We start from the raw sequence: 16,820 nt of genomic DNA, 5'->3' as shown, positions 1-16,820 counted from the left end.
ATTTCAAGTAGTTAAGTGAATATTTCATAGTCTTACTTCTTGGCTCTTGGCATCTAAGTCCAGGACATAGAGCTGGTGTGAATTAGAACCGGTTTTAAATTCAGAGCGTTCTCAGCCTTGTCCAGTTTCCGTTTCCTTTTCCAGTGTGCTGCTTAACGCTACACAGGAACACTAAGTACTTACTTTGTAAGATGCACTAATTTCAAGGTGTTCCGAATGCAGTGCTCATGATGAACTCTATGATTCACTTTTTAACCTCCTTTCCGTCTTCTTGTCCATCACTTTGTCCATAGTTACTTACACCTGTCCATTAAATCACCTTTCTCCTGTCTCTTTCGTACCTTTTAGCAGTTATAGCAACGAGCCCTGCAAGCAGCCTCTGATTGTACAACATATTAATCTCTCGTTGTAGCTTCCAGGTTTTTACTTTAGACCTTTATATAATTCCTAACAGAATTTTATATAATTCCTAAGTCTGTTTCTGTAACTTTATTTCTCAAAAGTCCCCTCAATTCTGGCCTCTTTGGGAAACCGTATCTAACTGCGTTTTCTGTTCTCACCATAACTCATGTTGGTAAACAAAACAAGCAGGGTAATTGTTCCTTTCAGTTACTGCTGCTCCTTGAAAGTCCCTCTTGTGATGATGTCATCACCCTGCTTTGGCTCAGTTTAAAGAGGGAGGGGGAATATGTCTAAGTCAACAACTTTTCCTGGGAAGACACACACACCTACACACACACACACACACACACACATACACCTACACCTGCTCTGCAATTGGCTAAAGTTTAACTTGGAGAACCAATTAATTTTTATTGGGATTACTATGACAGGAATATGTGTCAGGAGATACTTAGAGAAGCAAGGATAACCCAGAATCAACTGTATCATAAAAATGTCCACCCCAGAACAGTTGACAACATGTAAAAGCTGTGGCTCTGGATTTCTGTACAACTTATGGGTAGCTCAAAAGTTGGAAAATCTCTTATAGCTTGGCCGGTCAGCCTCCTCCCCCAACAGTTAAGACAATGTCTCACAGGGGCTAGAGAGATGGCTCAGTGGTTAAGAGCACTGACTGCTCTTCCAGAGGTCCTGAGTTCAATTCCTAGCAATCACATGGTGACTCATAACCATCTATGTAACTAGCTGGCCTAGAACTCACAGAGCCTGCCTTTCCCTCTCAAAATGCTGGAATTCAAGGTGTGCATAGGTGTGTGTTGTCGGTGGTGGGGGCGGGCGGGGTGGCTCCAAGAATCTCACGAGTGTCCCCTAGATATAACTTGGTTTCCCTCAGCCTTCTACCCCACAAGGGATGTTTCAGTTCAGAGGAGACTGCTCTAGACACCGACGGTTCACTTAATGACGTTATCTAGCAGCTCTTGGGTAAAGAGATAGAGATCTTCTGATCTCAGCTTGCTTATAGGACTGTTACGTATATCTGGTCTTCAAGACTCCACACAGGTTGCTTTGTAATACCAGTGTTAGCTATACGTGAATGTTTTTGTTCTTTAATGATGATTCAGTGTCTTTCCTATTACCTCTTCTCAGTGAGGTACTGGAACACTATGTCCCATTTTACATTCTGTGTTCCATAGCTGAGAAAACTGAGGCCTTCAGAGGTTTATTTGCCCACTGACTTATAGCTGCTTAATGGTGAGGGCTCCATTAGGCTCTAGGTTAGGGATCTTCCAGGATGACATGTAATCAGGAATCCGTTCCTCCAGTCTTTTGTCTCTGCTTTTATGTCTAGTAAATTTACCCAGATAGGGCCTGTAGGACCCACTACCATTTGAAGGGACAGAATTGCAACCCTGAAGAATTAATGTTCTTTCTTTCTTTCTTTCTTTTTTTCTTTAATTCATTAGTACTGTATTGGCAATTGCTGGAGAAGATTTTTCCATCGTTGCTTCAGACACTCGGTTGAGTGAAGGATTTTCAATTCATACCCGAGATAGCCCCAAATGTTACAAACTGTAAGTAAGTCTTTCTTTTGTTTTTTGTTAAAGATTTACTTTTATTTTAAGTATATGTTTGTTTTGTTTGTACATATATTTGCATATCCTGTGGATACTGGGAATTGAACCCACCTAGGTCCTTTGGAAGAATAGCCAGTACTCTTAGCCACTGAGCTATCTCTCCAGCTCACAAGTAAATAGTCATAAAGACATGTCATTTGCCTTCTTGGTGGCAGTTGGGAAGCTTATCCATATAGCTAATCACACAACTGTTACACTAGAATTGAAGTGGAAATGGAACCAACAAGGCTCGAGTTTTTTGCAAAGAAGTTTAAGGTGATAAGGAACAGTGAGTAATGAAGGCAGCTTTGTCGTGTGTTGGTCCTAGGCATGGCCCACATCTGCCATGAAAAGCAGTGAAGTTTTGTCTTCCTTCTTCCTGGCTACCCAAGATTTCTAACTCATTAGCTGATCTTTCATAAGGAAATTAGGGTTAGACTTACTAGTCATATGCTCATATAGTTTTAATTTCATATTTTTTTTTTGTAGAAGTAGTCAGATTTATGAAACCTCTATATGATCTTTGGGTTACATCATACTTCACCTTCTCCAGTCCTAGATAGTAAATAGTAACCCTTATTTTCCTTAGCCTAATCATAGTATATCTTTGGCCTGCATAAAATTAATTTGGTGTAAGGAGATGTTGGTATGTCTAGTCCCATGCCTCAAAAGCAGTGGCTAGTTGTCAGTTTGTGAGCCTTGCTTTATCAACTCATTTTCCTGAAATTGGCTTTTTACAGAACAGACAAAACAGTAATTGGCTGCAGTGGTTTTCATGGAGATTGTCTCACGTTGACAAAGATTATTGAAGCAAGATTAAAGGTAGGTGCTTTTGAACATGTCTGCTCTGTTGAAACAATTGACAGCACAGCTGCATTTAGAGAGATAGCAAGTTAGCAGGTGCCATTAGCATATCCTAGAAATAAAGCAGAACCAACCCTGGCTGTGAGGTCATTCAAGTAACAGGAGACTGCAGCACAGTTTAGAGGTCTGCTAAAGTCTCCGTGCCTTGTCAGGGCTGTCTGCCGGCTCTTCTGAAGCTTCCTCTGTGAAGTGTGCCACGTCATATCTGACTGTGGCAGAGGCGGCCTGGGCGGCGTATAGATGGGAGCAGGATTTGGAGCTGACTGCTCACCTTTCTCCTCCTTCACAGCTTTCCACTCCAGTAGACAGCACAAAAGGAGGAAAAAATAATTCTGGAGCGTGGGGAAGGGCGGCAGCCCATCGCCTGGCAGGCTTCAGTGGTAGGGATGATGTGATAGGGATGTTTTGGGGGTGGGGGTGACCACATTCTCTGTTGCCTACTTGGGTCACTTAAGGGGATACATCACATAGTCATGAAATGTTGCTGTGGGGCTGTGTAGAAATTATTTCACGGTATTTTAGAATGTTTAGTATTGAAAGCTTCAGAAATTTACATTTATTAGCAGATATATCATGCCTTCCAGTTCATATTTTACTATAACTTATCTTAGAAATTATTCTGTATTTGTCTGCTTCTAGTCATGTAGCTTTTTGTAATTGTTCATTGTTCTGACCTTGACTTACAATACTTAGACTTTGCTTTAGAAATGCTTGTCATGGGACAACTTTAATCCCAGTCAAGAGACAGGCAGGCAGATCTTTGTGAGTTTGAGGCCAATTTGGTCTATAAAGTGAGTTCTAGTGCAGCCAGGGAGGTTACTGCACGGAGAAACCCTGCCTCAAAGGCAAACAACTAAAATGGTGAACTTAATTCATTTTGTACTCAAAATTTTTGTGGAAATGTTTAGCCTGATTATTTAATTTCATTTATTTTATGTGTATGGAGGTTTGGTCTACACGTTTGTACACCATGGGTATGCCTGGTACTGGGGAGGTTAGGAAATGGTTCCAGATTACTTGGAATAGTCTGTAAATGGTTGTAAGTTGCCATGGACGTACAGAAACAAACCTAGGTTTGCAAAAACAAGTGTTCTTAACTCTTCTGAGCCATCCTTCCAGTCCCTGTGGTCATGGTTTTTATACAGTTTTCCTTGGTAGACAACTTGAGAAGTAAGACTGCTGCCCCTCGATAATGTGTTTGTCCAGGAGTTACAAAAACAGGACCCCAAATGGTGCTGTCAACTGATTTCTGTTTGTAAGATACCAGGTCATAATTTTTTTTTTTAAAGATGTATTATTATATCTAAGTACACTGTAGCTGTCTTCAGATGCACCAGAAGAGGACATCAGATCTCATTACGGATGGTTGTGAGCCACCATGTGGTTGCTGGGATTTGAACTCAGGACCTTCGGAAGAGCAGTCGGTGCTCTTAACCACTGAGCCATCTCTCCAGCCTCCATAAATATTTAAAACTCAAGGACCATTTCATTTCTGTCGCTGCTGCCCAGTTTGATTAAGAAGGCAGCATAAACAACATGGCTATACTCGAGGAAAATTTTATTTGTAGAAGCAGGTAGCAGGTCAAGCTCCTGGTGCTGATACCATTGCAGTGCATAACCCAGAAAGAGATACATTTGGAACACCTTTCCCAGGTCCACCTTACATGCCCTGCATCTTAAATTGTTGTTGAATTAGTAGTGTCTGAAAGGAAGAGGGGAGAGTAAAAAGACTCTTTATTTAAACCAACCTTCTTGTCATTCTTCCTTTTAAAAATCTGTTTGTTGGTTTTGAGACCAGGTCTCTGTAGTCATGAGGCTGTCCTGGAGTTTGATTTGTAGACCAGGCTGGTCACAAACTCATTTCTTGAATGCTGGGTCAACTGTCTATTCGCTTAATTTAGGGAACTACTACAGACCAGAACAACAACTCTACAAACAATGAGCTCACTGGTTATTTAGAGGAGCATGGGTGAGGGCTTACTTCCAGAGCGTGAGCACCTGAACGCAGTTGCATCATCATATACCTATCCAGCATAGACGACACTTCAGGGAGCAGCCTTCCCCTGAAACCCCTCCCATCAAATACAGACGGCTGAGTGATAGTTTTCTTCTTAGCAGTCCTTCACTGTTGTATAACCTTGAGGAAGGCCCTCTTGAATCTTGCTGGTTTCAGCTTCCCTGGCACTTGTCACATCCCGAGTCTTGCTCTTCTTTTCCAGGAAATGTTTGTGATCTGAGAAAACAAACTACTGACCATCTCAAATATATGTAATAAAATATTATTTTATGTTAGTAACATTGTATTATTTGACCATGAAAGAAATAAGCTTTTGTGTTTCACTAAGGAATACCTATAGTGTGTACTGGTTGTTATTGAAATTTGACAGATTCTGTTTCTACTCTACTGAATCTGTTCTCTCTGTTGTCATGTTCCCCCCCCCCCCGCCCTCTCCATCCTTCTTAAAATAACACATGAAGATGTACAAGCATTCCAATAACAAGGCCATGACAACGGGGGCAATTGCCGCAATGCTGTCTACCATCCTGTACTCCCGGCGCTTCTTCCCTTACTATGTTTACAACATCATTGGAGGACTTGATGAAGAAGGTAACATCTTGCTTTCTGACAAATGCAAAAGTGTTATAAATGTGTGTGCTTCTGCCTGGAGTTGAGATGCCTAGCCCAGCAGCTTTGCCCTTTGATCATGAAAGTAAACAAACTGAAGCTAAAAGAGGTAAATACCATTCAGAGACACACAGCAAGTGTGGTATATGGTACCTGGTGACGTGGTAGTTATTTGTTTTCTCAGGATCTGGTATTTGTTGATAAGCTATTTTCTTTCATCTTACAGCTTACATAATATAGTTAATTCAAATAGTTCTTTTAAAAAAATACTTATTTTTATTTTATGTGTATTGGCGTTTTGCCTGCATGTATGTCTGTGAGGGTGTGAGACCCCCTGGAGATAGAGTTACAGGCAGTTTTGGGCTGCCATGTGGCTTCTGGGTATTATACCCAAGTCCTCTAGAAGAAGAGTAGCCACTGCTCTTAACTGCCAAGCTATCTCTCCAGCCCCCTCAAACAGTTCTTGAAAAGGAATTTCAGGGACTGGAAGAACTCTTGGTTAAGAGCAATTACTGCTCCTACACAAGGCTTGAATTTAGTTCCCAGCACCAACATGGTGGCTCTCAACCATTTGTAACTCCATCTAGTTCCAAGGGGTCTGATGCCTTCTGGGGATCTGACCTGACCTCTGGGGATATTAGGTGTGCTTGTGGTACTCATGCAGACACACACGTCTACTCACCCACAAAGGTAGCCCACAGCAGACCAAAGTACAGATACCGCCAAAGTCCAACATGGTGAGCCAGTGAGTTTTGTTGGGGTTACTTACAGGAACAGAGATGACTCAAAGGCAGCTGCATCACCAAAGCTGGAAACCTGAAGCACACTTAGAGCCTCAGGTAGCTCCACAGGTTGGAGAATGTCCCTTCTACTTAGGTGGTTTAGTTGAGCAACACATTTCTCAGGCTGCTTAGCTAATCTCTCCTTTTTTGCAGCTTGGCTTTTCATGAACATGACTGTTGGTAATATTTATTGTTTACTCTTGAGAGAGAGGGTTTTATAAATCTGATTTGTTTCAGGGGCTTCCTGAAGCTGTTATAAGTTGTTCTCTTCTGTCTTAGCTTCCCTGCAGGATAAAATGTTTTAATCAGGAAGGAAATTGCTACACAACACATTCATACATTTAGGCAAAATTCATAGACTCATTAAGTCGAAATCTGTTTTGTTGTTTATTTGTTTGTTTTAAAACATAATGTGGTAATCAGTGCCTATAACCCCAGTACTTGGCAGCTGAAGTGGAAGGATTGTATCCTTCATGGGCTATTCAAGACCTTGTCTTCAAAGACAAAGGTGATCTGAGTGAGTTAGTACCTGTAGTGCTCTCACAGTATGTATCTTGTTTTCTTTCCTCTGTCAGAGTAAGATAGGATATAATTTTTTAGGGCTTTGGCTGGATCTGGTGGCACATGGAATCACAGCACTTAGATAGGCACAAGAGTCTGAGTTTGAGGCTAGTCTGGTCTATATGGCCAGTTCCAGAACAGCCATGTAGAGAGATCCTGTCTCAAAAACCAAAACAACAACAACAAAAGATTTTTGTGTGTCTGTGTGTATTTGCTCCCCCATCTCATGTTTTATTAGTTCCTGGGGAATTTTGTGCAGTGGATTTTGATCATGGTCACCCATCTCCCCTTCGTCCCAGATACATCACTCCCTAATTTCCTAACCACTTAGCTTCCTATCCTGTTTTCATCTCTAAACCACCAGGTACAGTTATTGTTACTCATATTCTTGGGTGTGTGGTACTCGTATTCTTCCACTAGACTGTGGTCAGCCTGCTAGGGAACTCACCCTTAAAACTGACCCCTTCTACCAATCCCTGTCTGTTGCCAAAGGCTCCATGGCTAGGGCGGTGCTTTTTGTCCACTTCTCTATGCTGGGATCTTGTCTGGCTTGAGCTTGCTCTGGACCTGTATACAAGTCACAGCTCCTTTGAGTTCCTGTGTGCAGGTGCTGTTCAGTGTCCAAAAAGAGTTTCTTTGTAGTCACCACCACCTCGGGCAATCTTTTCACTCATATAAATACATATAATGACAACTAAATCTCAAGAAACCATTGTAGGAGCTGGGCACAGTGGCGCATGCCTTTAATCCCAACACTCGGGAGGCAGAGGCAGGCGGATTTCTGAGTTCGAGGCCAGCCTGGTCTACAAAGTGAGTTCCAGGACAGCCAGGGCTATACAGAGAAACCCCGTCTCGAAAACAAAACCAAAAAAAAAAAAGAAAAAGAAAAAAGAAACCATTGTAGGGGCTGGAGAGATGGAGATGACTCAGCCATTAAGAGCACTGACTGCTCTTCTGAAGGTCCTAAGTTTGAATCCCAGCAACTACATGGTGGCTCTCAACCATCCACAATGAGATCTGATGCCCTCTTATGGTGTGTCTGAAGACAGCTGTAGTGTACTTATTTATAATAATAAATAAATCTTGAGAGAGAGAGAGAGAGAGAGAGAGAGAGAGAGAGAGAGAGAGAGAGAGAGAGAGACCGAGACCACTGTAGAAGATTTACTTTTTCAGGCTGGAGAGATGGCTCAGTGGTTAAGAGCACTGACTGCTCTTCTGAAGGTCCTGAGTTCAAATCCCAGCAACCACATAGTGGCTCACAACCATCCATAATGAGATCTGATGCCCTCTTCTGGTGTGTCTGAAGACAGCTTCAGTGTACTTATATATAATAAATAAATCTGAAAAAAAAAAAAGATTTACTTTTTCATTGTGTGTGAAGGTGCGATATGCATGTAAGTGAGTGCAGGTGCCTTCGAAGTCCAGGTGTGTCAGAGCTGCTGTTTATTAGAAGCTGTTGTGAGCTACCCAGCAGGTGCTAGGAATCCTAACTTCTGTCCTTTGATGAGCACTAAGTACACAATCTTAACCACTGAGCCATCTCTCCAGACCAGACATTTGTTGTTTTAGGATTGAATCTAAGACGTAAGAAAAACAATCAGTCTTTGGGAGTGGTGGTGTAAAAACAATGTGTTGTGTGTATGTATAAAATTGTCAAAGAAGTAATTTATAAAAATTATGCAACCATTATCTACAGTAACTTTTTAAAAATAGCAACTTTAAAGAGAAACCAGTCTGTGTGACTGCTCTTTCTTTTTCTACCTGGATCACAGCAGGGGCTCTGATGGTGGAATGTAGGTGAACTGAGAACTTTGGCTCAGGGTTAATACATTTCACCCCTACCTTTCCTCTCTCCAGGGTGGATGGCTCTCCTCTGAGCCTGAACATGGTGCCTCCCTGGATTGTTTCTGACCATCACAAAGAAGTCTTTTGCCTTGCCCCTTGCTTTGAATCCGTGTTTTGTTTTGTTTTTTAAGATTTATTTTTAATGTATGTGATACACTATCACTGTCTTCAGATGATGGTTGTGAGCCACCGTGTGGTTGCTGGGAATTGAACTCAGGACCTTTGGAAGAGCAGTCAGTGTTCTTAACCACTGAACCATCTCTCCAGCTGCCTTGAATCCATTTTTTAAGCTTTTCTTTTTATGTGTGCTTTGGTGGTGTGTGTCTTTCCTCTGGTCTGGTGGAGGGGTTGAGTATGGTTTTGGATCTTTGCTGAGTCCTTTTGCTTGTTCTGACACTTCACAGTGGCCCTCCAGTTTGATCTTCTTCACTGTTTCCTCGCTCTTGCCATCCTCGCCTGCCTGTCCTGATTTTCTCCACAACTGCAGCTTATTTGTTCCTCATTCTTGTTGCCTGTGGATAGTCCATCTTTTTGTCTTGTGTAAAAGTAACTTTTATTCTCTCGATGTCAGAGGGTTGCTGCCTCTGTCTGCTAACCTGGGCTTAGTACTGGAAGCTTCTGGCCTAGCCCTAGAATGCTTCCAGCCTCTGAGACTTGTTGCTGAGTAAGCTCACCCTTTCTAGTTGTTTCTGAACTCTGACTGGCTGCTTCATCTCAGCTGTTCTGACTCAGCACTCCTCTCTATGCTGACTGATTGAAACTGGCTTCTCTCAGCTTCTGACTGAATTGCTCTGTTTGACCTCATATTAATTATGACAATATGTTCAAATCTTCTGGCTCCTTCTCATTCTCTGGCTCGTTCTGTCCTCACCTGTGTCTGGCTTGTTCTCTGCAGCCTGTCTCTGTACAGCTGCCCAGTAAAACTATCTTAAGACTTCTCTCTTTCCCTCCGTTCTCATTTCCCTGCTCTGCTCATGAGAGCTGGAATATCCTGTTCTGTCAAATCTTATTTTTTTCTGCCACTCACTGACATCATTTTCAAATATGGGTGCTTCCTTCTAAAACTAACTTTACCTTTATTGTTTGAGATTAAAGATGTATGCTAAGGCTGAGCCACACTACAACTAGAAATAGGTTTTTCCAGTAAACAGCACAATCGTGGGGTTTGCCATGTGATCAAATTTCCTGCAACAGTCTTGTTCTGATTTTTGAAAATTCTTTCCTTTATTTTTTTAAATTCTGTTGTTACTTTTATTTCTAGTGTCTTTAAGTTTTTTTAAATTATTCTTTTGTTACTTTTGTTACTTTATTAGGAGTTCTGTGTTCTCTACATTTTTTTTTAATTCTTGTATTCTGTATTTTATATTGGGGCTCTTAATTATAATGAGGCGTTAATTTAGGGCTGTTTCTTCATTATGAAGAGTGATGCACCAGACTGATAAGCAGTCCTAAGCAATATTCTAGTATACACTATTACTACTATAACTTCTAAAAATTTAGTTCTTTGATAATTTCATACATATAATACATTACAGTTTCCATATACCTCAAGATGGTTTAGCATTTAGAGTCCTTGATGCTCTCAGAGGACCCGTTTGGATTCTAGCACACACATTGGGCAGCTTACAGTTGCCTGTGACTCAGTCCCAAGGAATCTCTTGGCCCTCATGAATACCTATACATATGTTGTAGACATTCACATAGATATACACATAAATAAAAATAATCTCTATTTTTTAAGTTATTCCTTATTCCAGTAATTCAAAGCAAGCTGTAGCATTTTGGATAAAACAAAGCGCTTAACAGTACACATTTGTGTTTTGCTAAATCTCTTTATTTAATATTAGATAAAAATTAAATATTGCCATTAAATAGGAATTGGTGGTATTTGGCAGGGATGGTTCTCACTCTGTACCTGAGTCTACCATTAATTCACTATCCTCCTGCCTTAGCCTAGAATATGGTGTCTTCGTTCGGGTTTCTATTGCTGCAGTGAAACACCATGACCAAAAAGCAAGCTGGGAAGAAAGTTTATTTGGCTTACATTTTGATACTGTTGTTCATCATTGAAGAAAGTCAAGATGGAACTCAAAACAGTAGGAACCTGGAAGCTGGAGCTGATGCAGAAGCCTTGGAGGGGCGCTGCTTACTGACTTGCTCCTTGTAACTTGATCAGCCTGCTTTCTCATAGAACCCAGGACCACTGCCAGGAGGCAGTTTTTCAGTTGAAGTTTTCTCTTCTGATGACTCTAGCTTGTGCCAAGTTGACATAAAACTAGCTGATGCAGGTGGTTTTTTGCAGTATATTGTTAAAAAGTATGTTTATTGAGTACTAAAACGATATACAATAAGTCTGTGGTAATTATTACTTAGATTTAGCTCTAAGAAAAATTTAAACTCATGCTAAAACTCTACAAGCTTATTTGTTAGGAATAGCATGAAGATTTTTCTTAGAATTTCAAGTAAGGTCCATGATCATTACCCAATGTGTCTGAATGGCCTCTCGTCCAGGGCCATAAGACAGTTGTCAGTGACATTAGTTTTAGACAAGTTGACCACAGTGTTAGGTCACTAAGATGTGAACCTCTTGTCTCTGACCTCATTCCATAAAGAATTGTCTGCTGGGGTCCACTGCACCACAGTAACTGTGTTCTGACCTTTGTCAGTGGATAGCACTCTGCATCCTGTCTTGACTTCCTTGTTTACAGTGTTGTATGTACTCTTTCTTCTTTAAGGAAAGGGAGCTGTGTACAGCTTTGACCCAGTGGGCTCTTACCAGAGAGACTCTTTCAAGGCAGGAGGCTCAGCGAGTGCCATGCTGCAGCCTCTGCTCGACAACCAGGTAAGTGCTTGAACCTCTGCCTATGGCAGCGTGGGCAGCTGTGGTAGCCTCCTGTTTTCTCATTCTGCTGAGATGCTGCTGCGGAGGTCTTCTGAAATCGCTTTTTTCTCTGTTCTGTCAGTGCCCTTTAGTCCTCAGCTGCCCATGGCTTTGTGGGCTCTGTCTGCAGCCACTGGTCATGTCTCGCTTATCCCACGATGCCTCCTTCATTACCTTACTGTTTCTGGGTATAGTTGATTCCCCAAACTTTTAATTTGTCCCTCACCCCTTTTTTTTAATGCCACCTTGATGCAGACCTGCGTTTATTGGGTTTTCTCATGATGCCTTCAGCCTCCAAGCTCAGTAACCTAATCCGTGCTGCTCGTGGTTCTGTGGCTTGCTTTCTGCTGCTGTGTGTTCATCTCGCCTGTGCCACACTCTGCCTTCTCCTGTCTGATCCTGCGCTTTAGTTGAGAATGGTTGATGTTCTTGTAGTTCAGTGCTTTCTAGTTTTGATCCTACTGCCATTATAAAAGTACCATGACCCAAAGCAACTTGGGGAAGAAACTCAATTCATTCAAGTTTAACAGCTTGTACTCTGTAATGAAGGGAGGTTGAGGCAGGAACTGAAGCAGAGACCCCGGAGGAATGTTGCTTACTAGCTTGTAATGGCTGGCTCAAACTGCTTCCTTATCCACCTGCCCACAGTGGGCTGGGGCCTCCAACATCAAGCATTAATATGGAAAATATCCCACAGACTTGCCTTTAGGCCAGACTGATGGAGACATGTTCTCAGCTGAAGCCCTGCCCCTCTTCCTAGATAACCCTGCCAACATTTCTCTGATGGAGCTGCCTAGGCCCCCTCTTCCTCCCTCCTTGTTAGAATTTTTATAGTATCTGTATCTGCCTCCATGTGTTTGTGCTTTTGAGAAATTGGGAGCACTGCCCCATTTCTGTTGTGTTTAAGCTGGAAGACATCCTGGTGTGACTTGATACATCCAGTTCAAACCCTGGGACATGGAGATGGATGCTGCGGGAGGTTGGGGCCTTAGGTCTTGGGGTCATATGATGTTTCATATGAGTTTCTGTCTCTCCAGGTTGGTTTCAAAAATATGCAGAATGTGGAGCATGTCCCCCTGACTCTGGACAGAGCCATGAGGCTGGTGAAAGATGTCTTTATTTCTGCAGCTGAGAGGGATGTGTATACTGGAGATGCCCTCAGGATCTGCATCGTGACCAAAGAGGGCATCAGGGAGGAAACTGTTCCCCTGCGGAAAGACTGATGTGTGGGTCATATATTAGAGCTGTGGCACAAGTTTGTTTTATTAAAAAGAAATGTACTCATTTTCTTACACTGCGTCTTCTCTAAGCATGATAAATTGGGAAGAATTTCTTCCTTAGGGGTTGGAGAGAGAACTCATCAATTTAAAAAGTATGGCTCTTGCAGAGGACCTAGCACCCACCTGTAACTCCGGTTCCAGGGGATACAGTGTCCTCTTGGTTTCGACAGGCACATGCAAATGCCCATATACAAATGTATGTAATGAAAAATAAAACCACTAATGAAATTTTTTTCTTTATCTGGATATATTCATTTATTTTGAGATTTACTTTTCATCATGTGTGTGTTTATGTGAGCATGTGCATACATATTTATGTGAACATGTGCTAATGTGTGCAGGTGCCCAGGGAAGCCAGAAAAAGGCATCAGTTCCCCTGGAACTGGAGTTACAGGGGCTATGAGCTGTCAAATGGGTCATCTAGAAGAGCCACACACTTAACTATTGAGCCATGCCTCCAGCTCGAAATTTTTGTATTTTAAGAATAAGGGAAGTGGTACTAAGGAGGTGGCTCAGTGGGTGAAGGTGCTTGCCACCAAGCCCGACAGCCTGAGTTCTGTCCGTTGGATCTGTGTGATTAATTTGTTCTCTGGCTAATACACACACATCTTGTTTTTTTAAATTAATTTATTATATGTAAGTACACTGTAGCTNTCTTCAGGCACACCAGAAGAGGGCATCAGATCTCATTACAGATGGTTGTGAGCCACCATGTGGTTGCTGGGATTTGAACTCAGGACCTCTGGGAGAGCAGTGAGTGCCCTTAACTGCTGAGCCATCTCTTCAGTCCATACACCTCTTGTTTTTTAAGGTGTGTGTGTGTGTGTGTGTGTGTGTGTGTGTGTGTGCATCTGCATGCACGCAGGTGCCCACAGAAGCCGGAGGATGGTGTTGAGCTCCTGAATTGGAGTCATAGACAGTTGGGAGACACCCTATGTGGATGTCTTCAGCATTAGGATTTTACCATTTTGTTCTCGTGCCATTAAGAGCAATGGCAACAGCATATCATGTTTTGGGGGCCTTTGGGGATAACTCCTAGGATGGCATCTCATGCTGGGCTCTGGGATTTGAATAACCCGTGACTTGTTGGATTCTATATATGGCTTATTAATATACCTTCAGTTTTAGTTAAGCCTTCTTCCACTTCTTTGTCACTATACCTCTGTCCTATCCATGTTTAAACCCTGCCCACCCCTCATTTTCCCTCCTACTCTCATATCACGTGCTGTGCTGTCCTGTCTCCAACCATGTTAAGCTTCCTTCCCTATAGCCTGTTTTTAGTTTCGAGGTCTCTATAGATTCCAAGGTAAACACTCAAATCTTACACTTCATCGTAATACCTACAATTCACATGAATGGACACACACTGTTTGATTTTGGAGTCTTGGATTATTTCAGTATATTTTCCAAAGTTCACAATTACATTTTTATAGTTGAATAAAATTCTACTTTGTATCATATTTTCATTATCAGTTCTTCAGTTGGTGAACATCTAGCTTGATATCATTTCCTCAATATTGTGAATAAATGTGGACATGCAACCATCTCTACTGGGATATAAGTTTCTTTGGGTATGTGTCCAGGAATGGTATAGCTGGGTCCTATAAAACTTTTTTTGCTTTTTTTTGATAAACTTCTGTTCTGATTTCCATAGTGGCTGCCTGTACTAGTTGACACTCACACACCAACAATGTGTAGGGGTCCCCTTTACCCAAGTCATTGTCAGTACTTCTCATTTGTATTCTTGATCATTTTGTTTGTTTAGGTTTTTGAGACAGGGTTCCTCTGTGTGTAACAACCTCTGGCAGTCCTGGAACTCGTTCAGTAGACCAGGCTGGCCTCAAACCTAGATCTGTTTCCCTCTGAGTGCTGGGATTAGAGTTGTGTGCCACCATTGTCCTTTTATATTCTTGATGTTCATTCTGCCTGGTGGGAGATGGTTTTAACCTGTATTTCTCTGAACGCTAAGGATGCTGAATACTTTTTAAAGTAATTACTACCTGTTTATATTTCTTCCGAGAAACTCTACTTACTGTCCCTGTCCTGGTTAGTTTTGTTTTGTTTTGGTTTTGTCACATTGACAGCCTGGAGTAACATGGGAAGAAGAAACTGTTATCACAGACTTTATGCAACCAGATTGGTCTGTGGTCATATCTGTAAGAAATCATCTTGATTGATGGTTGATAGAGGAGGCCCTAACCCCCTGTGGACAGCACTATCCTTAGGCGGTGGGGCTTGGTCTATATAAGAAAGCTAGCTGGGGCTGGAGACATGTCTGACTAGTTAAGAGTCTGTTTCTAGAGGACCCACATTTGATTTTCAGAGCCCGTAACAGCCAGCTCCAGTGGATCCAACACTCTTTTCTGGCTTCCATGAGAATCTGTACACACAGAGGAACATGCATGCATACACAAGTTAAAAGAATAGTTTTGAAAAGTGCTTGCAGCAAAGAAAGGAAAAGAAAGCTAGCTGAGCTTGAGCCAGTGAGCAAGGCAGTAAGTGGAATTTTTCCAGGATTTTTGTCCCAGGTTCTTGCTTGGAGTAGCCACCTGGTCTTTTCTCAGTGATGCATTGTAACCTTGCAGTGTAAGCCAAAGGGTTCTTTCCTTCCTGTGGTGCTTTTTTTTTTTTTTTTTTTTTTTTTTTTTTTTTTTTTTTTTTTTTTTTTTTTTTTTTTTTTTTTTTTTTTTTTTTTTTTTTTTTTTTTTAGATTTATTTATTTATTTATTTATTTATTTATTTATTTAATGTAAGTACACTTCCTCTGGCTTGCTCAGCCTTTCTTCAGACATTCCAGAAGAACAAGTTTAGTTCTTAGCCCCCACATGACAACTCTCGACCATCTCTAACTTCAGACCCAGCGGATCTATACCACCTTCTTTTGGGATATGTGGGCAACAGGCAGGTGTGTGGTATATGGACACACATATAGGCAAAACACCCTTACACATAAGCAAGTAAAAGAAAAAAATGGGCTATTTTAAAAATTAATTGGTTTGTGTACACACACACACACACACACACACACACACACACACGGTGCCATAGTGCAAATGTATATCAGTTCTCTCTTTCTACTAGATGGACCCTGGGGATGGAACTTGGGTAGTGTGTGGCTATTTCCTTATTGAAACATTCCACCCTGCAGATAAGTGCTTTAAGGCAGAAAGCAAACAACTTAAAATACTTGAAGGGAGTCCCTGAAACTGATCAGATTCACTAGGATCCGCCCTCCACGATTAAACAATACAGACTGTAGAGAGTTACTCTCAGACAAAGCAAGCTACGAAGAAGACTCTGAGACTAGACCCGTCACCTGGAAGCAGGAACCAGCAGCTCTTCCTGGAAGAGGTTTAGACCCGAGACACCCAGAGAGGACACTCTCCAACCTGTCGAGCTGCCTGTAGGCTTACAGTGTGACAGAAGTTTACAGCTTCTGTGAGCTGTCATCTGTGCTGGAGTGGGCTTTGGTTATGCAGCTGTCTTTGAGTCATTTCTCCTCCTATAAGTAACTCCTCACCCATATTCTCATAAATATCCTCAATAAAATTCATTGGTTCACCAAGTTGGAATTGGGTGGTGTCCATACTTCCATCTACAGAGGGCTTCCTTTGGGGGGTGAGTAGACGGTATGTTGCCCCTCCCTAGGGAAAGTGGTGAGCACTTTGACCCATTGTTTTCTTGGTGAGGTTTTGTTGTCACTATTTTGTGTGTGTGTGTGTGTGTGTGTGTGTGTTCTAGTTAGTAACCCTCTGTCAAATATATAGCAGAAATTTTCTTCCGTGAGCTGCTCTTCACTTCTTTGACATTTCTTTGTTGTACAGAAGCTTTTTATTTTCTTAAGCTCTCGTTTGTTAGTTATAAGCCTTATTTCCCATACGACTGCTGTCCTAGTCATAAAGTTCTTATCTATGCCTATGTGGTGACCTGTACTCTCTTTAAAAAAAAAATTTTTTTTTTTTTTTT

At 41.7% G+C, this 16,820-nt stretch overlaps 1 protein-coding gene across 1 annotated transcript in view; it reads left to right on the top strand.

The window, feature by feature from the left end:
- Psmb1 (proteasome subunit beta 1) overlaps window positions 1-13,100 on the top strand; it is a 14,214-nt gene extending 1,114 nt beyond the window's left edge. The window contains exons 2-6 of the mRNA XM_021221412.2: window positions 1,866-1,973; window positions 2,756-2,837; window positions 5,358-5,487; window positions 11,429-11,535; window positions 12,612-13,100. Of these exons, the coding sequence (XP_021077071.1) occupies window positions 1,866-1,973; window positions 2,756-2,837; window positions 5,358-5,487; window positions 11,429-11,535; window positions 12,612-12,797 (613 nt within the window). The 3' untranslated portion in view covers window positions 12,798-13,100. The remainder of the gene's footprint in view (window positions 1-1,865; window positions 1,974-2,755; window positions 2,838-5,357; window positions 5,488-11,428; window positions 11,536-12,611) is intronic.
- The last annotated feature ends 3,720 nt before the right edge of the window (window positions 13,101-16,820 follow it).

This window comes from Mus pahari, chromosome 21 (genome assembly GCF_900095145.1).
Source record: "Mus pahari chromosome 21, PAHARI_EIJ_v1.1, whole genome shotgun sequence".
NCBI classification, from domain to species: domain Eukaryota; kingdom Metazoa; phylum Chordata; class Mammalia; order Rodentia; family Muridae; genus Mus; species Mus pahari.
Note: the sequence above shows the minus strand (reverse complement) of the source record. Positions and strands in the feature narration are given on the sequence as shown.